General features: G+C 42.1%; 1 protein-coding gene across 8 annotated transcripts in view; it reads right to left on the reverse strand.

Annotated features, from left to right (window-relative positions):
- Positions 1-26,150, reverse strand: part of RFFL (ring finger and FYVE like domain containing E3 ubiquitin protein ligase) — an 84,183-nt gene that overhangs the window by 57,691 nt on the left and 342 nt on the right. Inside the window, exon 1 of one of the 8 annotated variants that reach the window (XM_077852203.1) lies at positions 22,014-22,126. The exons of 2 other annotated variants lie outside the window; for them this stretch is intronic. In XM_077852203.1, coding sequence (XP_077708329.1) covers positions 22,014-22,047 — 34 coding nt within the window. In that variant the 5' untranslated portion in view covers positions 22,048-22,126. Of the gene's footprint in view, positions 1-5,451; positions 5,606-16,188; positions 16,335-22,013; positions 22,127-25,493; positions 25,988-26,150 lie in introns of those variants that run through there. 5 more of the 8 variants (XM_077852198.1, XM_077852201.1, XM_077852194.1 and 2 more) reach the window with 5 other exon arrangements.

The raw sequence follows: 26,150 nt of genomic DNA on the forward strand, positions 1-26,150 counted from the left end.
AGCCAGGCCTGAAAGCAAGAGGAGACCAGCATGCCTATTTTTATATTACACATATCAGGATTAGTCTTGTTCCCTTCCCCAACCCCATCCTCATTTTACTGTCACCTGAGAGAAAGGACATAGTGTCTCAAATGTGCCAACAGCCCCCAGGAGATAATGATTAACATGGATTCATGCTTGTAAAAAGCTCCCAGGTGACTCTGATATGCAGCCAAGTTTGAAAATCATATGCCTAAACTATCCACTCAATAAACATGTATCAATTAGTATCTCATTAAAAACTCCTAAAGTTGGTGTGGATAAACTACTGGTCACAATAAATTACTGGTTACAACAATCTCAACCATACTCTATGGCCTTTTGCCACTTCCAGAAGTAGAATCTGTGTCCCTTCCCCTTGGACATGGGCTACATTTGTGATTTACTTTAACCAAATGAATGAGGCAAGTGATGATGTAGGACTCCCAGGCCTGGGCCTTAAGAGACACTACAGCTGCCATTATGGCTACCCGGGAAGCCAACCACCACGTAAAAGGAGCCCAATGTTGTTGATTAATGAATGATAAAAGACCAAGAGAGTCAAGCCTCATGGAGAACCAAGATGGCTCAGCCAACAGCACAGAGACTCATGTATGTGAGTGAAGAAGCCATGTTGGAGCCCCCAGTCCAATGAAATCACATGGAGTAAAGCGATATGTCTTTCTTCCCTGGATTATAACTCACAGAATCATGAGCAATAAAATGGTTGTCATTTAAAGCCACTAAAAGTTTTAGGGTGATTTGCTACACAGTAGTAGATAACTGAAATAGTCAGAAATTCAACTCATTTTTAGCCATCATTCAATTGTTTTCCAGCTTTGATGATCAAGAAACTTCGCCATATTCATTACAATTACTCCTCCTTCAATTTAAGCTCATTTCCTCGTAAATCTTTGAAGTACAGGAAGAACAATTAATCAAAATCCCCCTGGCAAAAACTATTCTTACACTAGAAGATGGTAATCAAGCCATCCCTTAGCTTTTCCTTCTGTAGGCTAAAATCATTCCTGGTTTTTTTTAACTTATAATGATAGGACTTATTTTTAAACTTTTTAATCATTTTTATCCTCTCAAGTATTGGGGACGTGGGAGTGGGGGGAAAATGACAAAAATTGGATGCCACTTGTCAGTATCTAACAGAGATTATTTTCTAGCCCTTATGGTTCATTCATCTTTCCACAATCCAATTCCACGCTGTCCCAAATATGGCATGTAAGCACCACAAAAGTTTATTACCCTACAAATGTAATTATTTACTGAAATTACTATGAAACCTTTTGGATTCTTAACACTCAGCTGACTATCTTGTGCTAACTCATCCACCTGGTTTGACACTCCAATATTGAAATAGGTTTTTGTTAAATTCTAGACATTTGAAGCACAATAGAAAAACGTGAGGTTGGAATGGGCACACCATTAATTTCCATCAAGTTTTCTAACCACAGTCAAGGCCTTTCTGTACTAGGTACCTCCTCCTACCCCCATGGTAAAGTGACCTTGTAAAAGGCAAGATCTTTAGCACTTGCCTATTGAGCAAAGGCACCTTCTCTGTAGGACCCAATAGGGTATATTTAACTACAAAGAGACAAACCAGTTGCTCAATGCAATGTAAAAACATATTGTCTCTCTGAAGCCTTACCTGAGTGTATGCTTCAATGTCAAAAGGAACTTTATAATCACCAATAAAATAGAAATAAATCCTACCCAAAACACAGTATTGTAGGTGTCAAAATGACCCAAGTAGGGCAGCCCTCAGCAGTTTAGTGCTGCCTTCAGCCCAGGGTGTGATCCTGGAGACCAGGGATCGAGTCCCATGTCAGGCTCCCTGCATGGAGCCTGCTTCTCCCTCTGCGTGTGTCTCTGCCTCTCTCTCTCTCTCTCTCTCTCTCTCTGTCTCTCATGAATAAATAAAATCTTTAAAAAAATGACCCAAGTGAAATAATTTTGTGAAGTATTATAAAAATATTAGGTGACATTGTAGAACTAAGTTTCAGCAAGCCCAATAAGTCTTCAAATCAATTCTGAATGGTTACCTGATGGTTTCAGGTAACATATATGAAATAGCACCATGGACTCAAGTTCATCAAATAGGAAATAAAAACATGCCAACAAACAAGAGAACTTATGAATTTTCTAATACTGCCAAAACTAATAAAGATGTTTGGACTACTGGTTTGACCCTGGAGATGCACTTCAGCCGCTGTCTGATGGTGTCAGGCTCTAAGCCAGGGAACAGGTTCAGTGAAGGAACAGTCTGTTAGATAAAACAGACAGTGCTGTGGAAGTCCAAATAAGGAGGAAAAACTCTACTTGAGGAAAGCAGGGAAAGTTTCACATATGGACTAGTAAGTCTCCTGTGGAATGAGTACTTTGCAAGTCAGAGTGGGGGAGGCCACTAGGAAGAGACAGAGTCGTAGAACAATATGCTATAACCAGGGACTGGGAAAATGAGAGAAGTCTGGTGAGGATGGAGAGAAGAGAAATGATTGGGGAAAGGAGAGAGATGAAACAGGTAACAGTAACAGGTAGGACAAGGTCACATTGTGAAGGGCTTTAACCTATCAAGCTAAGTAGGAAACAGGAAACCAGTGGCACTCTGAAAACCGGAGAATGAGAAGACTGATTTGGGCCTTTAGAAAGAGAACTTGAGCAACAATGTGGAGGAGACAGAAGCAGAGAAAGACTTACGGTGCAGTGGCCAAAAACTCAGTCAAGATTTGATTGGGGGCTTGGCCTGACTGGCTCAGTCAGTAGAGCATGCAAATCTTAATCTCAAAATCGTGAGTTCAAGCCCCACTTTTGGGGTAAAGGTTACTTTATTTTTTTTTATTGTATTTATTTATTCATGATAGACACAGAGAGAGAGAGAGAGAGAGGCAGAGACACAGGCAGAGGGAGAAGCAAGCTCCATGCAAGGAGCCCCACGCGGGACTCGATCCCGGGTCTCCAGGACCAGGCCCTCGGCCCTCGGCTGAAGGTGGCGCTAAACCACTGAGCCACTGGGGCTGCCCAAGGTTACTTTAAAATATAAAAATCAGTCTTTTAAAAAAATTTGATAAGGGTTTCAACCACAAGTTACAATCAAATTCCTGAAGGCAAAACGGGTAAAATGGAACATCTTTAATCTTTAACATCTGGGGGAATGGTTACCTGTAATTGTTGAAGAATGTAGGACCTTCCTCAAAGTATTCACACACTAAATTCTAAGCCACTGTTTGTTTAACTGGCTGGTTAAACAAAATGTCTAGTTTACTTCTAGTAAATTAAGGCAATACAATGGAAATGAAAAAAACTGGCTGGTTAAACAAAATGTCTAGTTTACCTCTAGTAAATTAAGGCAATACAATGGAAATGAAAAAAAGCCACATATCAATCAACAGTATTCTAATAATATCATCAAAAGCACTTAGCAACCATGGATTTAGCATTTGTAGGTGATGTGAGGCATAAACAGAATGGACAGGAAGATCTCGTGGATATAATTAACAGAGTTCAAACCTACAGCGATAGGTAGATAGCTGACTGATACTGAGTAGGGGAGATAACATATGCCATTTAAAATGCCTTTTGGGCAGCTCCGGTGGCCCAACTGTTTAGCGCTGAAGTTAGCGCTGTCTTCAGCCCAGGGTATGATCCTGGAGACCCGGGATCGAGTCCCATGTCAGGTTTCCTGCATGGAGCCTGCTTCTCCCTCTGCCTCTCTCTCTCTCTCTCTCTTTCTCTCTTTCTCTGTGTGTGTGTGTGTGTGTGTGTGTGTGTGTGTCTGTCATGAGTAAATAAATAAAATCTTTAAAAAAATAAATAAAATAAAATAAAATAAAATAAAATAAAATAAAATAAAATGCCTTTTGACCACTCTTGTAGGTTTGACAAGTTGGATAAAGTGTATTTAGGTGGAGATAAGGATCTAAAGCTTGGGAGAGACAGCTCGGCTGCTAAGACATACTGAGGACAGCTGAATTTATGGGCCTATTTGAGATCCTTAGGGTAAGGGAGGGTGGGCAGGGGAAGAGTGGAAAGATGCCCAATGCCAAGCATTGAAGCATCTCAACATGTATGGGATAGCCAAAAAGAGAATGCAAAGAAATAACAGAAGGACACTCTGGAAATTCTGAGACAAGGTAACCTCAAAGTCAAATGAAGATCACTGGGGGAAAAAAAAAAAGAACAGCCCAATAGTGCCACATGTCAGGCCAAGATTAAGTAAGGTAGAGGCCGAAGCCACAACACTGGGTTTGGTAACCCAGAGTTTACTCGTGATCTTTAGGAAAACATGAGTAAGGTAATATGGGTAGAAGCCAAAATAACAAAGGGTTGATAAGAGGATCAGAGTTGAAGAAGTACAGTATAGGTTCTTCCTCATTCTACCCTGAGAACCAACTATGTGCCAAGCAACATGGCATCTATCATTCTAACAAAACAGGCGCTGATTCTCCACATACTCTATGATCAGAGTAAATACACTGTTCTCCTGAGTACTCATCCAGTCTTGGTGAATAAGAAGGGACCTCATGGAAGAAGTGACTTCTAGGCTGAAGCCAGATGGCTAGGTGAAGTGGAACAGGGTGTTTTAGAGACAGGTAGCTCGTGTAATGGCTTAGGGTGAAAGAGAACCTGAGCCATTTGAGGGGAACTATAAGAAGCAGAAGCAAATTCTGAGAGAGGCAAATACCTAGCAGCGAGACTTAAGTGTTAAAAACTTTAGATGTAAAGAGCAGGAGGAGATGGAGCAGCAGTCTGAACCAGGGATGAGGGGAGGTTCTTCACAGCAATTCGGAGAGAAATACAGAAACTCACTGGTAAGACAGTGTTCCCTACAATTCAGTATTCCCAATGATCAGACAGGTAGTAATATATATTCGCTTCTCTCTCTTTCCTTAATAATGGTTTAGTTTGACTAAACTGCTTCACCCCAGACACAGAAAAAGGACAGAAAATACAAGAGCAAAAGACGGATAAAGCTGTAAACCTGACATGTTTGTCTTCTCTAAGGTTTCTATGACAGGTGGTCTACTTAAGTCTAAAACCACATCCAGGGACGCTTGGGTGGCTCAGCAGTTGGGTGTCTGCCTTTGGCTCAGGGTGTGATCCTGGAGCCCCGGGATCAAGTCCCACATCGGGCTCCCTGCAAGGAGCCTGCTTCTCCTTCTGTCTCTGCCTCTCTCTTTCTGTGTCTCTCATGAATCAATGAATAAAATCTTAAAAAAAATAAAATAAAAATAAAACCACATCTGGGTGCCAAATGAAATGAAACTTTTCACCCCGAAGGCCCCCTCCAAAGGGCTGAGGGACTGACTTTAGGATACCCACATTGCTAAGGCATTACCTAACTTCTGAAAAGAAAGGATTTTCCCAGGTCCTCCTGTAGCTCAGTCTAGCTAATGCAACTAAGAGAAAACAGTCTGGGGTTACCTGATTTTGCCTGTTTCAAAACATTACCACAGCAGAGAGCAAGGTGCCTCCAGTTCTTGCCGCTGAGGTCCTTGGAGCCATTTCAGATGAGCTCATCTCAGGACCCAACAGCAGCAGCTTTCAGGCAGTGAATGGTGCCGCCTGGGGACGTATCTTTGGTAAGCAAGATTGCAACAGAGCAGGCAGTTTACCGAGGGCAGTGCTGACTCATGCGAGGCAAAACTCCTATTTCCCAAACAACCCAGCCTCAGCCAACCACTGCAACCCAGAAAAGCAGAGGCGCCCCACTGATTTTTTTTTAATCGAGTGCTGATAACTGGGGGCACATATATCATTCCCCTTCTGCTGGTCGCTCAGCTGCCCCTGGAGCCATTACCTGGAAGGCTCCACTGGTCACTTTCTGAAATTTCATTTGAGAACAGCCTGGGGGGCTCAGGACAGCAAGATTACTGAAGGTGGCAGCAGGTTCACAGCCCTGAATATTTGCCCCCAGAGGCTGATAAAGAAGTCACTTTGCATTTACAAATTAGAACATCTGGGTCAGAGGAAATGGGGAACTTGCCCAGTCATTGCTAGCTGGTCAAATCATCAGAGTGAATTTTTGTCAGCTTTAACCAGGCTTACCGTTCTTTTTTTCTCCAGCAGACCATCTCTAACCTCTCTATTTCCTTAGACAATGCAGAATCTCTAATTAAGAAAGAAGTAGCAAAAAAAAAAAAAAAAAGAAAAGAAAAAGAAAAGAAAAGAAAAGAAAAAAGAAAGAAGTAGCTAGGGATGCCTGGGTGGCTCAGCAGTTGGGCACCTGCCTTCGGCCCAGGGCATGATCCTGGGGTCCTGGGATCCAGTCCCACATCAGGCCCCCTGCATGGAGCCTGCTTCTCCCTCTGCCTATGTCTCTGCCTCTCTCTCTCTCTCTCTCTCTCATGAATAAATAAGTAAGAAAGTCAGTAACTGAAGGCTTTAATGAGCTGCCACACACAGCTAAAGCTACATTACCCACATCACACCTACCGGATGCTCAAGGAATCCAAGAGTCTGCGAAAACCGTATTAACACTTGCTTTTATTTTTTTTTTAATTTTTATTTATTTATGATAGTCAGACTGAGAGAGAGAGAGAGAGGCAGAAACATAGGCAGAGGGAGAAGCAGACTCCATGCACCGGGAGACTGACGTGGGATTCGATCTCGGGTCTCCAGGATCGCGCCCTGGGCCAAAGGCAGGCGCTAAACCGCTGCGCCACCCAGGGATCCCAACACTTGCTTTTAAAAGAAAAATCCCTAAATCTCTGTCAATTCTTATTTATTGGACAGCTTATTAAAAAATCAATTCTAGAATGACTGGCTCATCAACCACTATTAATTATTATTGAATTTGCCCTGACCAGCTAGAATGGACTTTGGTGCTATATAAAGAATACAAAAGATGAAGTCCTTGCTTTCTGTGGTGTTTTCTTTTTTTCTCCTTTTGACAAGAAAGAAACTAAAGTTCATATCAGAGCCTTCTGTTCTCTGCTCAAAACTTCCCACAACCATCAGCTCTTCTACAGCATGGGCGTTCCTAGCCCTGTCTGTCCTTCAAGGCAGGTCCATATGGAATGAACTCTGGATTTAGGGGCCAACCCCACTTGTCACTTAATAAATAATTACGTGCAGGCCGTCAGAATTTGGGTTTAAAAACTATGCTCTTTAATTCTATTCCTTTCAAGGGGCTAATTTAAAAAAAAAAATTATTTATCCAACTGGCTTAATATCCCTTAATCACATTATTCCAGGAGGATAGCCACACTAAGTTTTATAAGGTTTTATAAAATGTCCCCTCTTTTATTTCCTCCCTTTCAGTGTTTTCCTTTTCAGGAAATGGCAGTGTTTAAAAAAGTTTTCCTACAGTATGTGTTAATTAGTTCTTTTCAAATGATAAAAGCATCTTTACAGCAGTTGGCAACCATTATCTCATGGACCACACTTTAAAAAATATTTCTGTAGTTGATGATAAGTCACAAACATTCTAATATGGCGCAACCCTCAATGCATACGGTATGGACAAATAGGAAACATCTTTTGAAAAACACATTATTGTTAGAAGCTTCTGGTGCATTCTATGTATTAGTAAACTTTAAATAAGGAAGAGAAAATTCATATGGTACTGTGCCCAGGTAGTAAATACGAATTACACAAAGAGCAACACAAGGACCAGAGCATCAGATTTTCCTGATCCTGCTAAAATAAACACCATTTAGCAGGTGAGGAGATTGTCGTTTCCCTGTTTGGGATTGTATACAGTTCCCATCTGTTTCCCCAAAATATAGCCATACCCCAATCCAGTTCCTTCTTTTAGGATGGAAAGGTTGAGGATTACACTGGTTTAGGGCTTTAAAAAGAGGCTAGGGCAGCCCCGGTGGCTCAGCGGTTTAGTACCGCCTTCAGCCCGGGGTGTGATCCTGGAGTCTCACGTCGGGCTCCCTGCATGGAGCCTGCTTCTCCCCCTGCCTGTGTCTCTGCTTCTCTGTGTGTGTGTGTGTGTCTCATGAATAAATAAATAAAATCTTTAAAAAAAAAGAGGCTAAATCTGGGCAGCCTGGGTGGCTCAGCAGTTTAGCGCTGCCTTCAGCCCAGGGTGTGATCCTGGAGACCCAGGATCGAGTCCCACATCGGGCTCCCTGCATAGAGCCTGCTTCTCCCTCTGCCTGTGTTTCTGCCTCTCTCTCTCTCGGTTTCTCTTGTGAATGGATAAATAAAATCTTAAAAAAAAAAAAAAAAGAGGCTAAATCTGAACAAATGACTTCAGGCACTTGAAGTTTTATGGGGTTATATGAAAACAATGAGACAATATGAAAAATAAAAATAATTTGGCTTTGTGCTTAGTAAGTTCTCTCAATCCATTATCTTAAAACTCAGACAAGTGGGGTGCTGGGTGGCTCAGCGGTTGGGCGCCTGCCTTCAGCCCAGGGCCTGATCCTGGAGACCAGGGATTGAGTCCCACAGGGAGCCTGCTTCTCCCTCTGCCTGTGTCTCTGCCTCTCTCTGTGTCTCATGAATAAATAAAATCTTAAAAAAAAAAAAAAAAAAACTCAGACAAGTTATTCACCATCTAAAGGTCCATTTTATGGGTGGTCACAAGAGATATTCAGTGTGTGTATTAAAATTTGCACACACTCATACTCACTGTTTTTCTTGAACAGGAATACATAATCCCATTTATAGGCCACATTTTTTTTTTCCTGCAGGAGATCTAACTTTATAAACAGCAAATAGGTGTCAAAAGAAAAATAAAAATGCTCACATCTCAGGATCCTTTAGTCTTCCAAATCCATGGAAAATTACCAAATACAAAAAGATACACACACCAGAAGGGAACTACAGTGGGGGCAGTAAATCAAGAAGGTATTTTTAGCTTTATTGAGTATTTGAAATTTGTTTTGTTTTGTTTTAGCAAGGACTACATAGTCAAATATTACTCGGTAATTTAAAATTGGGTTAGTTTTAAATTTTTTACTGTTCATGAACTAATCTTTTCCCTTTCTCATTCTTTCCTAACAGCTCCCTTTTACCTATTTTCCCCTCCCCAACATCCTAAATGATACTGCACATTTATTCTTTTTAGCAAAATTAAACTTATTTATACCCATATCCTTTTTCTTACTTAGAAGGGTAGAATTGATAAATCAAAGTTTCCAGGAAGGAACCAGTGGCTGGCTATCTCACCTTGTTGAGAATAGGGACATTACCAAATTCTAATCTTTGGAGTTCTAGGATCTTACAACTTAAAAAAAAAAAAGAAAAAGAAAAAGAAATAGAGCACCTCCTCTTCAAAAAAGACAAATGAGCATCAACCAAACATCTAGCATCTAATAAATCACAGAAATTAAGCATGAAAAATGAAGTAAATTTTAGGATACTGGAGAATCCACTCTGGGGTACTTAACAATCAACAGGGGTGCTTATTGAAAATGATTATTTCCCATCCCAGTCCCTCAGACATTCTGGATTAATGCAAGTGGAGAGAGGCCTCAGAATCAGAATTTTCGGGCAGCCCCAGTGGCGCAGCGGTTTAGCGCCGCCTGCAGCCTGGGGTGTGATCCTGGAGACCCTGGATCTAGTCCCATGTCGGGCTCCCTGCATGGAGCCTGCTTCTCCCTCTGCCTGTGCCTCTGTCCCTTTGTCTGTCTCTATGAATAAATAAATAAAATCTTTAAAAAAAAAAAAAGAATCAGAATTTTCAATAAGAATCTCCCTCTCCCATGTGATTCTGATGCAGGTGGGCCTTGGATATTTTGAGAGCCCGGTCATACAGCTATGTTCCCTGAGCACTGTTCAAAAATGAAAAGTTTTGTTTTAAAGACCACCAAAATGAATAATAGTCTCAACAGAGTAGGTCTTAGACATAAGTCCCCTTACCCACAAGAACTAAACTGTATTTATTTTGTCAATTGGACCGTTATTTTCTTCAAGCCTCCAGAGACAATTATCCTAACTACTCTTAAAGATTTCAGCTGTCACCCACAGTCGTTATACAGAGACATTTTCACACCTGGGATGCAGTAGAAAGGGCTTAATGGAATTTTTATGGCTGTGAAAATTAAAGTTCACTTGATTCAACAGAATAGTCAAATAAAACAAAGGATAAAACCTCCCCAAAGGCACAGGTTCAAAGTAGAGGCTTTTGAGTTCCTGATGAGGCAGTTTTGCCCAGAAATTCAAACCATGGGATGCTATATAGCTCATATGTCTTCAGAGTACCCAAATGCCAACTTATCACCGCAGCATCAGCCAACGCAGGCTCCCTGTAACATTTGGAAGCACAAACCTCCTGTATAAAATGGCCTCTCCTGGGAAACAAAGGCTGTCGCCATGGTGGGGATCATTCCATCCTGGGGCCAGAAGGACCAGGCTGTCCGTTTAATCTTTAACGAGCCACTTTCATGTTCAGATGCAGAACTGGCACAGGGTGAGGCTCAGCCTGCCTCACAGCACTTGGCCGCACAACACCCCCAGAGCTGCGTAAGGGCACGCGAAGTCAGTCTGTCTCCACTGGTACAGTTACCAGGATCTGTCCTGTAATATAATTGTGGGGACCTAATGATCTGCTGCAGTGTAAGAGTTCAGAAAGGTATCCAATATCAAGGGTGCGGCAACTGCCTACCTCAGGCACAGTGAAATACGAGATCCCTAAATGTTAGGGAATTGAAAAAGTAGCAAGCCTGCAGGAAAAGGAAGAGTACAAAGCTGACAGGACACAGGCTGAGGTCCTAATAACAAGATGGGGGGAAAGGAAGTCAGTGACACAACCAAACTGCTATCCTGGGCAACTCACTCTGGAAACCTGGCAACAGAAATCTTGGAACCATTCGACAGTGTAACTTTCTATACAAAGCTATTTCTTCTTCATCTCCTCTCCCCCGCCCCCAGAGCTGCTAATACAGAATGGCAGGAAAAGGCCCTTGTCATCCAATTCCATCACCTGAACGATTCCTATAGCTTCATAACGAAGTGACTAGTAAGCACTGGTCCTACCCCCAGTAACCACCCTCCTGCCCATGCTCCTCTCAGAACAAAGATTCTATCATTCAACTCTGCAGATCTCCTGAATTCACAATTCTTTACTGTGTGCCTCTGGATTCTTCTCCTCCTCAAATACATCCACACATGCTCTCTTCTTTCTCTCTACTCCCTGCCACCTCCCATATTCATGCCCTGCCTCCAATAACAAACTTCCTAACTTTTCCCATTGGTTTCCACTAAAAATGCCACAAGATTAAGTTACCTTCTCGCAGGTTCCCAAGACTAGGTGGCCTTTGTTGACATGTGTTTCATGTGCATGGGTAATTTCTAGCCAAGTAGATAAGGTTACCTGTTCACCTACAGTTAATCTTCAAACTGGCTTATGTAGGCTATGGAAATAAAAGGGTAAGACTACACAGCTTGAATGTCCCATGAAGGTAATCAAAATAATGGAAGACAGAGAGAAGGGGAGGGGGAGGGGATTTCAAAATAAAGACTGAACTGTGCATTTCAGTAGCACTTAAGAAAACACTTCATCTGACTAAGCACCTGATGAGCAGACGAATACCCAAAGGACTGTACATTTTCCAAAGATTATTTTGCTCACAGTTCCTGCTTTCTTCAAGGTTCATAAAATCAAACTTGCATTATTTATAATAAAATGGATAGGTAGATTCTAATATCCAGAATTCTACTGATTTCCTTGCAAACCAAGCTACAACCTTGTTTCAACTCAAGCCTATGTAACAGAGAATAAAATATATTCTGTTTAGATCTTTCAAAGTTATCTCTCATCCCTTTTATAAGGGAACACTACCACCAAAAAAAAAAAAAAAAAATCACAGGGAAAATGCCCATAATACATGCCCATTGAAAACAAAAAAGCATTAGTAGAACAGCAGTCAGGAACCACACATAGAATACACATGCAGGCATCCCTGGGTGGCGCAGCGGTTTGGCACCTGCCTTTGGCCCAGGGCGCGATCCTGGAGACCCAGGCTCGAATCCCACGTTGGGCTCCCTGCATGGAGCCTGCTTCTCCCTCTGCCTGTGTCTCTGCCTCTCTCTCTATCATGAATAAATAAATAAAATCTTTAAAAAATATATATACATGCATATGAACATAGAGTGAAAAAAAAAGATACAGGGGATCCTGGGGTGGCTCAGCGGTTTGGTGCCTGCCTTTGGCCCAGGGCATGATCCTGGAGACCCGGGACGCCTGCTTCTCCCTCTGCCTGTGTCTCTGCCTGCCTCCTCTCTCTCTCTCTCTTAATCTCTGTCTTTCCTGAATGAATAAATAAAAAAATAAAATCTTAAAAAAAAGAAAAAAGATACAAAACCTACAATTTAAGAGTCTAGAATCAATGGGGTGCCTAGGTAGCATAGTGGGTTAAACCGTCCGACTCTTGATTTTGGCTCATGTCATGATCTCAGGGTTGTGAGATGGAGCCCTGAGTTGGGCACAGAAAGTCGGCTTGAGATTCTCTCCCTTTCCCTCCCTGTCTCCCACCAACTCTCCTGCAGCGCTTGTGCATGCCTGCGTGCTCTAAGCAGGAAGGAAGGAAGGAAGGAAGGAAGGAAGGAAGGAAGGAAGGAAGGAAGGAAGGAAGGAAGGAAGGAAGGAAGGCTTTTTTTAAAAGTCTAGAACCATTTAATAGTAGTTACTTCTGATAAGGACAAGGTTCACTTTCTGTGTTATATGTACACTTCTGTGCTATTTTAGTATTTTAACATTAGAGGCATAAGATAATTAATTTTACCAGAAATAGGGTACCTAAGATTACTTGACAAACAGTTTGAACAAGCTAACAGGGCCATTCTAAGCCAAATTTTCAGCATATTGAAAGCTATATTCATTGAGGCAATTTTTTTTAAGATTTATTTATTCATGAGAGACACAGACATAGGCAGAGGGAGAAGCAGACTCCTAACAGGGAGCCCGATGTGGGACTCGATCCCTGGACTCTGGAATCAGGCCCTAAGCTGAAGGCAGACGCTCAACCCCTGAGCCACCCAGACATCCCCACTGAGGCAAATTTCTAAAGAATTAACCAGAACTTCATAATTTGGGGATAGCACTATTTGTTCACCATCATTGGTAGCACTGTGCTAGAAGTGATGCTGTGGTAGGTACTATGAGGTAAAAGGAGAGATTCTCAGGCTCACAGTTCTTACTTCCCCCAAAGTGAGTCTTGGTTGGTCTCCCTGTCTCAAGGAAACCACAGCCAAGGAATTAAAGAGCAAATCAACAGACCACTGAATGCTGTACAGAGACAGAGCCACACAGTGGGCTAACAACAAGATGGCTCAAAAATCTTTGCTCTTCGTCAGTCAGATCAGTCTTACCAAATTATCTGATGAACTTAAAAACCAGATATGCTATCTAGTAGAAAAGCTAAAATAAAAAATGTCGACAATACCAAATGCTGGCAAGGATGCAGAGAAATTGAATCTTCTACATTGCTGGTGGGACTATAAAATGGTAAAATGGTACAGCCACTCTGGAAAACCATTTGGCAGTTTCTTTAAAAAGCTAAACATATATTCCCCATCAGATTCAGCAACTGCATTCCTGGGCACTTAACCCAGGGAAATTAAAACATATGTCCAAAAAACACGTGCATGCAAATGTTCACAACAGTTTTTTTTTTTTTTAATTTTTATTTATTTATGATAGTCACACACAGAGAGAGAGGCAGAGACACAGGCAGAGGGAGAAGCAGGCTCCATGCACCGAGAGCCCAACGTGGGATTCGATCCCGGGTCTCCAGGATCGTGCCCTGGGCCAAAGGCAGGCACTAAACCGCTGCGCCACCCAGGGATCCCTGTTCACAACAGTTTTAAGCTGGAAACAACCAAAATGGCCTTCAGTAGATGAATAAAGAAACTGTGGCACATCCACACCATGGAATATGACTTAGCAATAAAAAGGAATGGGCTATTGCTACACACAACTTGGATGGAGGGCATTGTGCTGAGTGAAAAACGCCAATCTGAGAAGGTCATGAATTGTTATGATCCATTTCCCTAACATTTCAGAAATGACAAAATTAGAGAGTGAGAGAACAGATGGCTGGCTGCCAAAGATTTAGGGATGATGTGACAATTGCTCATTCCACTGTCCAATCACTACAGAGAACTCAGAAAAGCGAAAAGTTTGTAGAGCAGATCACATTTCTTATTATTTTGCAGTCCTTACTATGTGGGGGGTGGGGAAGGACACGGACTTTTTAGGTATGGATCAATTGCTGGCCCATTGACCTGAAACACATTTCAGGCACTACCTGTGCCCCACCCCTCCCCTCCCTGCATTTCCCCCAACCCTCCTCTCCTTTCGATCTGAGCTCCCCTGGAGCCACAAGAAATGAACCAAAAGGCAGAAGTAACCAGTGCAGAGTGAACTCTGCTGTAGTTCCAGCTCAGCATTCAGCCAAAACTGTCCTGCTTGAAATCAAAAGCATCAAAACACTGCAGCAATTAGACAAAGAAATTGTGAAAGATGTGGTTACACCAGGCATCTCACATGTGACAGGCTTCTTAACCACAACTAGCTTTTCTTACAAAAGTCTTAGGAGCCTCCAAAATGTGAGGCAGAGGTTAGCAGAAAAACTTTCAGTGACGCGCTTCCTCTGTGATTCTTCGGGCCAGTCCTCACAGGGCCCTCCTAGTAAGGGAAGCAGGACACAGATCTCAAGCCCAGATAGCAAAGTTTTACTTTCTATACTGATCAGGGCTTCTTCCTGAAAGTGGCCTGTCACCATTTATGCCACTATCACTTACAACATGAGGCCAGAACACCTATACATCTTATGTATAAGAGAAGGCCTACTGACAAACAGGAAGACACTCCCTTGACAAGAAAAAAAAAAAAAAACCTGAAAAATGAACTGCCACCAATGAATTCTCTAAGCCAATGCTTTAGCTGTTTAGTTGAATGTGCTTAAGGGTGACTGGTTTATACATCAAATATCATTATAATATTAGAATTAGGAATAAACAATACAACAATCCTTCAGTGCTAACAGAACTAGCAAAATACCTAACAGGTATCACTAATATCATTTTTAAATCACATTCCACACAAGGAGGCCCATGTATAATAAAATTTCAGGGCAGCCTGGGTGGCTCAGCGGTTTAGCACCTGCTTTCAGCCCAGGGTGTGATCTTGGGGACCCAGGATCCAGTCCCTCATCGGGCTCCCTGCATGGAGCCTGCTTCTCCCTCTGCCCTCCTCCCAACCCCCGTGTCTCTCATGAATAAATTTAAAAAAATAAAATCTTTGAAAGAAAAAAAAAAATTCAAAGCCCACTACTATATGAAATGGAACCTAGTTCTGAGGACCTACTACTCTGAAAAGTAATCATCATAGATGAGACAGTGTAGTGTGAGGCCACTATACCCTAGTGGTTGAGAGCTTGGCCTTTACAGCCAGAAGGGTTCAAACACTGTGTGGCCTTAGGCCTATCACCTAACTTCTCCATGCAGTGTTTTCACATCTGTGGAACATAGATACTAGGACCTACAACTCCTAAAACTGTTGGGAGAATGAAATAAGTTCATATAGTAAAGTCCCTGCACATGGCCAGTACACAATGACTGTTGGTAATTTTTTATACATGTAAAATATGGCACAAAGACAAGTATCACACAGCAAAAGAAATGTTAGTCTTACACAAAACCCTCTTCTACTTTTAGACACAAGTAAGCCTTCTCCTAACTCCCACCAAAGAATGCATACAATTCCATTCAGAAAAAAAGTATCATTTTACACAACGGAATGAGTAAAATAAATCCTGCTGAGCAAGCCTAATGTTTCCCAAGCTCTCATGGGCAACATATGATTTCAATAGGAGAAGGGGGCTGTTTTGTAAAGAAGACAGTTTTATAACATCTTACACCAAATGAAATGTTCAAAGTGAAAATTCAAGGCTTTCACACAGCAGGCACAGACTTTCAAAACATCTGTACCCCCATTCATGTTCCCCATCCTTCTTTCCTAATCAAGGTTGTAATAACCAAAGTTCTCTGTAGGCTGGTGGTACACAGGCTGACAACATGCCATCCTACTGAATAGTCACTAACGGGGAAAGCCAGGCCCAGGGAGTCAATATTCTCTTAACAGCCCCAACTCCCACCCCGCCCCAGTCAGAAAGGTGAAGTTTGTTCTAGAGACACTTAAAGTTTTGATTTAAAAAATCTAGACACACACACACACAAAATCTAGACACAGTACCATACCTTTCTTTCTCCATTTCTAGGCTTCCCAACTATTCAGGGAACAACCACAGACATTTTGGAATCAGAAACATAAATTGTTTCCAAAAGTGTTCAACAATGCTTGTCCAAAGGCCCCAGTAGAGCTGGTAATTTAGACAGCTGTGCTAGGAGCCACAGAAGCCGCATTTTCTAACTAGTATTGCTTCCGAACAATTGAAACTTTCTCCAGTGCAAAGTCCAGACACAGAGAACAGTGTTCTTGTGAACATCCACAACAGTTTCATTTTTGTTTAACCACCAAAATAACAGCTCCAATAATCTATCAAGTTTGACATTTCATCCAACTAAGCAATTCGACTAGGATGCAAAGCACGCAGAGATACTTCCCCCTGTTCCATATCAACATTCATTTTGATATTATAGCAATACAAACAACTCTTGTTCCTAGACTACTTATAAAGGTTTCTAAAAAGCAAACTTCAGTGCCAAAAAAAACCTGTACACCCCCAAATTTTACTTTCTGTCTTCTACTTTTAAGCAGCTTTATTAACTATGAGTAAAGGCCAAGAAGTTGAAAACTCCTTTTTAGTATTTAGTCAAGAGGTAAATATCCCTCCTGATTCAGGCACCAAATTCAAGTTTTTTTTTGTTTTTTTGTTTTTTGTTTTTTTGTTTTTGTTTTACCAAATTCAAGTTTTATTGCCTTATTCTTAAGCATATTAAAAGTAAGCATCCTTCACCTAATTTCCAAGTAGTAAAAATTGTGGTCGTGGTCTAGCAAATCACCAGGCAATACTTCTCTCCCCAAGTAGGAATGGGAGTGCTCAGCTGGTTGCTTCATCTACAAGTAGCATAAGGAAGAAAATGATCTCCTCAGTACCACTCAGAACAATGCTTTTCAAAGTGTCTTAAACTCCTGTGTGCCTTAAATCCCTCCACTGCAAAATAAAGGCAGCCCCCTAATTACAGAATTTCTCAACATCACCACCATCATGGTAGTCCTTGCCATCAGAATCCCAAATTTCAGTCCCAAACACTCTTGATTCTCTAGGTCTAGGCTAGGAATCAGAAAACTGGATTTTTTTTTTTGCAAGTGCTCAGGAGATTCTGGTCATGCTAAAATTTGAGATTAGCAATAGATGATGTTACCAATGCTTTTAGAAATAAAAAAAGGTCATCATTTGTGCATAATCCTCGATAAAGAAATTATCTTAGGTAAAGAATATTTTTAAATCAGTATATTAAAACTTATAGAAAGCATATCTTAATATGCTTTTATAATATTTGTAAAATGTAACAACAAATTTCAACTTTTTCCCCATTTTATTTATTTTTAAATGTTTATTTGAGAGAGAGCACTCAGCACATGCAGTGGAGGGAGGGGCAGAAGGAGACAGAGAATCTCAAGCAGACTCCCTGTTCTGCACAGAGCCCGGTGAGGTTCTCACAACCCTGAGAGCGTGACCTGAACCAAAATCAAGAGTTGGTCGGTCCCTCAGCTGATGGAACCACCCAGGGGCCCCTATTTATTTACTTATTTGGTAATGTCTACACCAAAAGTATGGCTCAAATACATGACCCAGAGATCAAGAGTTGCAAGCTCCACTAACAGAGCCCAGTAAGGTGCCCCAACTTTTTCCCATTTTAAAAAATGATGTTGTAGGAGTAGTGCCTGGCTGGCTCAGTCAGTGGAGCACACAACTCTTGATTTCGAGGTTGTGAGTTTGAGCCCCACATTGGGCAAAGAGCCTTAAAAAAATTGTTTGGTTGGAAGGAACAAATGTAAATTACAATACACGCAAATATTTACATTCTATGGCATCAAAAACTGCTTTCTTGACATGGTATTTAGAACTCTTGAATTTTGTACCAATCCCTCCTGAATAAAGCCAGTGGCTTATTTTTATGTTTGTTTGTGTTTCCACAAGTAACACAGTCCAGGTATGGACAGCTTGCATCTCAAATAAAAGCCAACTGAGATATAATTGTCAATGTATTTTCCTTTTTAATATTAGTTTTGGTAGTACAAAAGACATGTTGATCTGCTATATGAAAAATTTTATCAAATAAATAATATTTAGGAAATTGATGGAAGATCATCTGGAGGCAAAGTCGCAGAATTAAGTATAATTTTTATGTCTCCCATTAACAGGTTGGCTCACTGTCCCTACTCATCAAGCTGCAGGTCTGCAACTGTGTCAACAATCCAGAGTTAGGAACCACTGAAATAGGCCAGTGGGCATGGGCGTGGTCGATTCAGAGTCACCTGGAGTGCTGGGTCTCACTATATGGTGAGGGGAGCAGGGAAGATGGAGTGGCCTATCAAGCTCTCTGGGAATATTCTAACGCTCCTCTCCCCATCTATTTTATAGCAAACACTAACAAAGATAAACTTCAGCTCATACTCTGAATGATCAAGCAAACTCTTCCATCAGTAAATGAAACGACCAAGAATGGTGCCTGAATCCAGTAGTGCCTGAAAGGTAGAAACAAAGGTAGACAAATGTGAGAGAAACTGAAAGACTAAGAATTTTCCACTGGACTGTGCAAGTCTGAGCACCTGCACTCATTCCTCCCCACCTCGGTCAGCCCCTAACTCACCCTCTTCACCTCTCTGAAAAATCCAAAATGTCCAAACAATGGCTGCTAATTTGCAAAAACAATTCCTCCCTCTTCCTAGAATCATCCTTGACTGCAGATTCCTCAAACCAGCTGAACTTCAGCTGACCCACTCCTGCTAAAGCAAGCCCTAGAAAACACTCTGCTCTCTTTCTCCAAACTAGAATGCTCCTTTTGTCCAGTATTTTCGAATAAAGGCTTATGCTCTGGTGAATCTTCCACACCATGTAAAATAATAATTTAGCATGGTCAAGAGGAAGTATAATTAATTCATTGTGGGCCCACTGATTCAAGACTTAGGGAAAGGTTGGAAGCAGAGAGAGGATGAGGTTTGGTTATTTCTCAGGCAGGTGTCTTAATCATTACTAAAATTAAAAAAAAAAAAAGTAAGAATCACAGAAATGCTGGAGACAACACACTTCCCTATGTATTTTAGGATCTAATATATTGATTCCTGTGCCGTAAATCTATATGCATGAGATCTGGACAGAGACTGAAAGATTTCCAAAGCAAATGAAAAGAGTAAACCACAACGAGGACGGGGTGGGAGAGGAGGATGCTACATTTACTTAAGAAAAGCTTTTTTTTTTTTTTTTTGCAAGTCTTTTAACATAATCCAGCAGTTGCAAATAAACAATGGGTGCTGATTACTAACGAATTACATTTAACTACTCAGAGTCCAGCAGAGCCTCCAGTTAGCCAAACTTCCTGAAAGTTTCAGGATGACTAGGCACCATTTCTTTCTTTAAAGAGGATCAAGGCACTTAAAATGTCTTCAGCAATCAGACTGGCTCCTGGTAGTTCAAGTGGGGGTGGGTTCCCCTACTTTTAGAACTGGGCCCTGGTGGAAAAAACAGCTGTCCCAGGGCACCCTGACCACTCTACAACCCAGAAACAATGAAATCCACACAATTCCAGCAAAAGCATGAGTACATTAAACCAGGAGAGGAAGGCCTAACCTGCAGCACCGGTAAAGGGCAGTTTTAAAAAGTCAAGTAGCACTTACTCAACACAATTTTGTAGAAATGCAAAAGCAACATGGGGCATGACTGCTGAAAAAGGCTGCTGAGGGAGCGAGACAGTTTTGCTTATCTTTTTTTTTTTTTTGCTTATCTTTTTATAGGAGAGGTCAATGAAGAAATTACCAGACCAAGGTCACTTTCCATTAAAAAAAAAAAAAAAAAGTTGGAAGCCTTAACAGGAGATAAAAACCAGCGTTAAGTCATGAATCCGTGAAATCGCAGCCTGGTGAGAATCTCTCCAAGAATCCTGTAGGAAATGAAGTGTGGATTAGCGTAATTAAATGTAAAGTCTCCTTGAGAGCAACTTCTGTTCTAAAGACTAGAGCCATTTCTGTGAAATGTATCACAGAGAAATTGTGAAGAGGATTTGCCAGGCATCACAGCTTTTCCACTCTCACATCAGGTCTGCAGACACTATGATCTAAAAAGAACAGGGCAGTGATTTGGGGAGGGAATTACATAATACACCTTATCAGAGAAAACCATTCCATTCTCCTGTCTTTGCAAAAGTTCATGGGCTCATGTAAGTGTAATATACTTCAGGGTTTCAAAAATTACACACATTGCCCTCCAAAGAGATGGAGGGAAAAATATAATCACAGGGTAAAGGCCAAACATGGTCTCTTCTGAATGCTTAAATAGCCAATTATGTGTCTTAATACATTAATTCTATGGAGAGAAAGAAGACTATTACAGGAAAGTTGAATAAGACATCTTAAAAAATGTACCCTGGGGCCTAAGTCCATTCAACTGACAGTAAAATCACCCCCTCGAAAAAAAGCAGTTTGATGCAACGTCTAGTATTTTAATTTCCCAGCTGCCAAGAGAAATATATAAGGAGCAGAAATTAAACTAATTATGTCAGCAGCACAGTGAACAAAACTTTAATTGTATTACACACTAGTTAGACATTTGCTGAACAATACAAAGGCCCTTAAGGGTAGAAACTTCTCTAGAATATAAATGATCCCCAATCAAATGACAAAAATTAGTCTGTTTAGGTAATAAATGGACTCGTGGTTTAGATATAAAATTTCAACCAACATCATAACTCAATATAAAAAATATCTAATATAAGAAACAAATCTCTAAAATGGCTTTGAATCACTCTCTGATTTACATATGCTGTATCATTAATAGGTCCTTTAAGCCAGCATTGTACTAATCAGCTTTTTTAAACATCCTGCCTACAAAGGGGCCTATTCATTTAGCTGGGAGACAGGTGTTAGCAACCAGCAACCTCTTTTAGCCTGGAGTTTCAGGGGCCTAGCCTGCGATTTTTGTGGCATGATTGGCAAGTCGAAAGCAAGAGCACTTTGAAAGATGGGAAGGGAAGAGAGACAAAAGACACCAAAAGGGAGAAAGGAAGATGAGGGGGGAAAAAATGGATGTCAGCTACCACTTCACGGGGCCACCCTTAGAGCCTCCTGGCCTAAGGGGAGTGCCCCGGCTACCACCCAGATGGATGACAGATACACACGGACAGTAACTCTGGATATATGCCTGTGCTCCACTCATTCAAAAATGTTTTTGAATGTCCTAGGACTCACTCTTCTTTATCCCTATCATCCAGTTCCTAACTTCAGTCCTCACTCTCTCATAGACTCTTAAATAAGAGTTGTGGGAGTAGATACTCCTGAAAGAGTTGAGAGAAAGCAAATTCAGAAAGACATCTTCAGCCTTTGGAATAAAGATCCTAGCAGAAAAGTAGAAGGGAACATTCATGCAGTTGCCTGCAACTGCATACATAAAGAATAATATGTTCTCTCTTTTAAGCCCTGTAACAATCCCAGCAGGTATTATTCTCATCTTGGGGATGAAGAAAATGAAGCTGATGGCAATTAAGGAAGAGGCCTGAAGTAGCATGGCCAGGAGGCAGAAGAGCTGGGATTCATAACCAGATGTGTCAATTTCCTAAATTGTTAGGCTTTCCCCAAGTTTAATTCCTTAACATATCGTAAGTGCCCTGATTCTGTTTTAACGCGGATGGTTCTGTACTTCAGCACTTTTTCTTCCTTCCGGGAACTCAGCAAAGGACCTGTGACTAAACTGTATTGACTATTAAGCCTCCATTATTTTCCATAAGCGCTTCAGCTACGAAGCAGTGAAACATCTGGCAAGTCGGCTTTATTTTTAAATTCTACACGCGGAGAATTCCCAGGCACCCCACCCCCACCAACACTGATCATAACTAGATTCACCTACCAATTACGACCTCCAGTTGTTTCCACATTATCATTCATTTGTCCACTCAGGAAATAAAGGAAGCTACTTTCACCAACCCTCCCTCATGACTCCTGATAGATAATACAGCAGTGGGGTGGGGGAGCCTCTCTGTAAAGTAATTTACATAAAAGTTATAAAAGCTCTTTGTTATCTGTCATGACTAGGAAATGGGCTATTCTAGCAAATCAAACATCCTGGATAACATAATGATGGCTTTAAAGGGACAACCATTTATAAAGAATTTCAAAGCAATGCAACAGTGGCTCCCAAACCTGGATGCTGATCAGAATCACTTGGGGAGCTCTTTGGAAATAGAGGCCAGAGTGTTGTTTTTTTTTTTTTTTAATGTAGATTCTTGGTCATTGCTTATCCACTCAATCAAATCTCCAGGAGGTGGGGCTGAGAAATCTGTACTTTTAAAGAACCCCTTAGTGACTCAGCTTCGAACTGCAGCTTTCAAGGAATGGCTGGCTGGCTGGCTTTTGGGAACTCCTTGCAATAAAACACACTAAAAAGGCTAAAAACTGCACTGAATACAATGAGACCTTCTTTTGCTGATTCATTAAGACTTTAGGATCTCCCAACAGCTCTCGTTCCTCATTCACTATTGGTCACTAGTCACAGTACTGGAGAAACCAGAAAGGAAAGGTTAAGATTTCACATTGGTACAAAGCTGGAAAAACCAGATTTGGTTTTTCTAACAGATAAAAGCTGGTTTCCCCCAGAGGATACATAACTTTTATGCTTGCTTTAAAAACGAAAATGTTTAAAATCAGGCAATAGGATTCTGTTTAGCTACAATTCAGAACGTTAACAGGCCTAAATGCATCAAAAATGTGCAACATTCAACCTGCAGAAGCAAGGAAACTTCATGACCATCTTAATTAAGAGAAAGGAAGATAATGGGTTTAAACTAAGAATGGCATTATAGGATTAGATAAAACCACTGTCTTGACCATGCAACTGATAAATCCTGGAAACTGGGAGAACTGAGGCCTGTGATTCCTTCCTATCTGGGATAGCTTTCATGTGAAATGTAACAGAATAACCTATTAAAAGTCCTATTAAAGCTCTTAATATAAAACCATGATACAAGAAAATGACCAAGTCATTTCCCTATTGAAGGAAGAGGGTGGAGTTATGTTTGTATATAAAAAGATTGTCCTTGTGTGTCAACTAACTTCAGTTAAAAAAAAAAAAAAAAGCAGACAAAAAAGGTAATAAAAAATAAAGACAGTCCTTAAAAATGCTAAAATCTTTCTTACATAAACACAAATAACCAAGGGCACCTGGATGGCTCAGTGGTTGAGTGTCGGCCTACTGTTAGGCTAGGTCCTGAGATCAAGTCCTGTATTGGGCTCCCTGCAGGGAGCCTGCTTCTCCCTCTGCCTATGTCTCTCTGCCTTTCTCTCTATGTCTCTCACGAATAAATAAACTTTTTTTTAAGATTTTATTTATTTATTCGTGAGAGACACACACACACACAGAGAGAGAGAGAGAGGTAGAGACACAGGCAGAGGGAGAAGCAGGCTCCTGCGGGGAGCCCGATGTGGGACTCGACCGCAGGTCTCCAGGATCACACCCTGGGCTGAAGGCAGGCGCTAAACTGCTGAGCCACCGGGGCTGCCCAATAAATAAACTCTTAAAAAAAATAAAAAAATAACACACATGCAACCATAACCAATAACCAAACAAAAACAATAACTAGTAACCATTACCAAACCAGTAACCATTACCAAACAATAACAAGGAAGAAGCTAGTCCCTGAAGACTTCACCAATAGCTAGCGATTTAAACTCTGTATTCTCATTAAACTCTAAATTACTACTTAGCTCTGTATTGCAGGGGTGATGAGATTCCAAGGTGCAGAGACTAAAACTTTCATTCCCAAACAAAAACACTATGGCCAGTACAAATTTGATAGAAATGTCTCTAATCTACCATTAAAACAATAGCAGTATTAGAAAAACAATAGCAGTATTAAAGGTTCTATTATAAGAATTAAAAAAATCCGGGTGGGATTAGGCTCCCCAACACTCCTTAAGTTTCTGTAGGTGTTTTCAGAAAGTCCTAGGCACAATACTCTTACAGATGGGTGTGGCTATATTAAACATCACAGTGGGGATCCCTGGGTGGCACAGCGGTTTGGCGCCTGCCTTTGGCCTAGGGCGCGATCCTGGAGACCCGGGATCGAATCCCACATCGGGCTCCCGGTGCATGGAGCCTGCTTCTCCCTCTGCCTGTGTCTCTGCCTCTCTCTCTCTCTCTGTGACTATCATAAATAAATAAAAAAAATTTAAAAATAAAAAAAAATTAAAAAAAATAAACATCACAGTGAACATGTTAGGGAAGAAACTGTGCCCTTTTTTGTTATTTTTGCCTTCTTAAATGCTGGTAACTGAAAATGCTTTTTCCATGCTTTTTTTTTCTTAAGAGGCCTTAAAGATGTATTCCTATTAGATGGTGCTAAGCAGTTAGTTGTGTCAACCTACCTGGCCGTAAGAAAGATTAAAAACAAATTAATTCCTAGTCTGAAACAGCTTTTTCTCTGCATATTATTTTAGCAGTTGGTTAAATGAAGTCAATATAGAGGATTTAAAACACTTGATCCCAGAGGATCCCTGGGTGGCTGAGTGGTTTAGCGCCTGCTTTCGGCCCAGGGTGTGATCCTGGAGACCAGGGATCGAGTCCCACGTTGAGCTCCTGGTGCATGGAGCCTGCTTCTCCCTCTGCCTGTCTCTGCCTCTATGTGTCTCTCATAAATAAATAAAACCTTTAAAAAAAAAATAAAACTCTTGATCCCAATATAAACAATCAGAATAACAGCTGTCTACATGACAAATCTGGAAGTTTTTAGTGGGCTGATCCTCATAACTAGATCTAGACATTAAATGTGTGTCCTACATTACATGGAAACTTTAAGCACAACTGAGGTATTACATGGCCCTCCCTGCCACATGAATCTGCAGTTACACACCACTTCCAAACTGAAGAAAATGACCCCTCTAAACCGCCGGCTATGAACTGTACTCTCAAGTCCAGAATTATTAGGAAATATGCCATAACGTTTCAGAAATACTTGCCATCATGATTTTCCTTGAACATGAAAGAGAGCGAGCAATCAGGAAAAAAAAAAAAAAAAAGGATAAAGAAGTTGTCAAACCTGAAATCCCCTGAAGAGAAAGGAAGTAACACTACAGCTCCCAGCCCTGGGACTCTGGATTGAGAACTGGGCAAAGCACCGTGTTCCCTTGCCTATTCCCATTCCTAGAAAAATGGCTCGATAAGGGGACAGCTCTGGCCGGCCACGCTTCGGTCACCTGGCCCGTCCCTGGGAAAATCCCAAGGCTCCCCAGACGGCGCCAGCAACGAGAGTGATGGGAAGGCTTCCCCGTCCTCCAAACGACCCGCACACGGGATGAATAAGGGACGTGCCGCCTTCCTGGGGGCCACACGCACCTGTGGATGGCGGCTCGTTAGGTCGCCGCGGCCTTCCGCCACGGTGCGAAGGGGCAGTCGGGGGCAAAGCCCTACTGCCCAGCAACTCTTCCCTGCCGTAGGCGGACTGGGAGGAGCTTGAGACGCTCCCCCGTGGTTACACGAGCAGTTTTCTCCCACTAGAACGAATGACAGACCGACAAAAAGGAGAAACGACGCTGCCGTTCCTCTGTCCTGCCAGCGAGAACTCGAGCTCCGGGACGCCCTAGGCCTGGCCAAGGCCCGGGGCAGCCGAGGCCGAGAGGCCCCACCGCCCTTCTCCGCCTGGGCCCCCGGCGACCTCGCACATCCCCTCGAGCCCACGGAGGGCGAGGCCCCCACGAGGGAAGAGTGGGCGGAGGGCCGGGCCCACGCTCTCCAACTTCTCCCCGGGCCTCCAACTCCGGCCGCCTCCCGCGAGCGGCCCCGGGGCTCCTGCCGGCAGCAGGGGCGAGCGCGGCCCCCTACAGGCCTGACTCAGTTTCCTCGGCCGCAAGGACGCATCCGGCCCCGAGGCCAACTGAGCCGGCCGGTGTGCAGGGCGCCCGGGACCCTCGACGACCGCCGGCCCGGGGCCCCGCCCCTCAGCCGAAACGCCCGCCTCGAAGGACTTTCAATGGGACAGGTGCGAGCCGCCCC

The sequence above is a fragment of the Canis aureus genome, chromosome 16 (assembly GCF_053574225.1).
Source record: "Canis aureus isolate CA01 chromosome 16, VMU_Caureus_v.1.0, whole genome shotgun sequence".
Taxonomy (NCBI): Eukaryota; Metazoa; Chordata; class Mammalia; order Carnivora; family Canidae; genus Canis; species Canis aureus.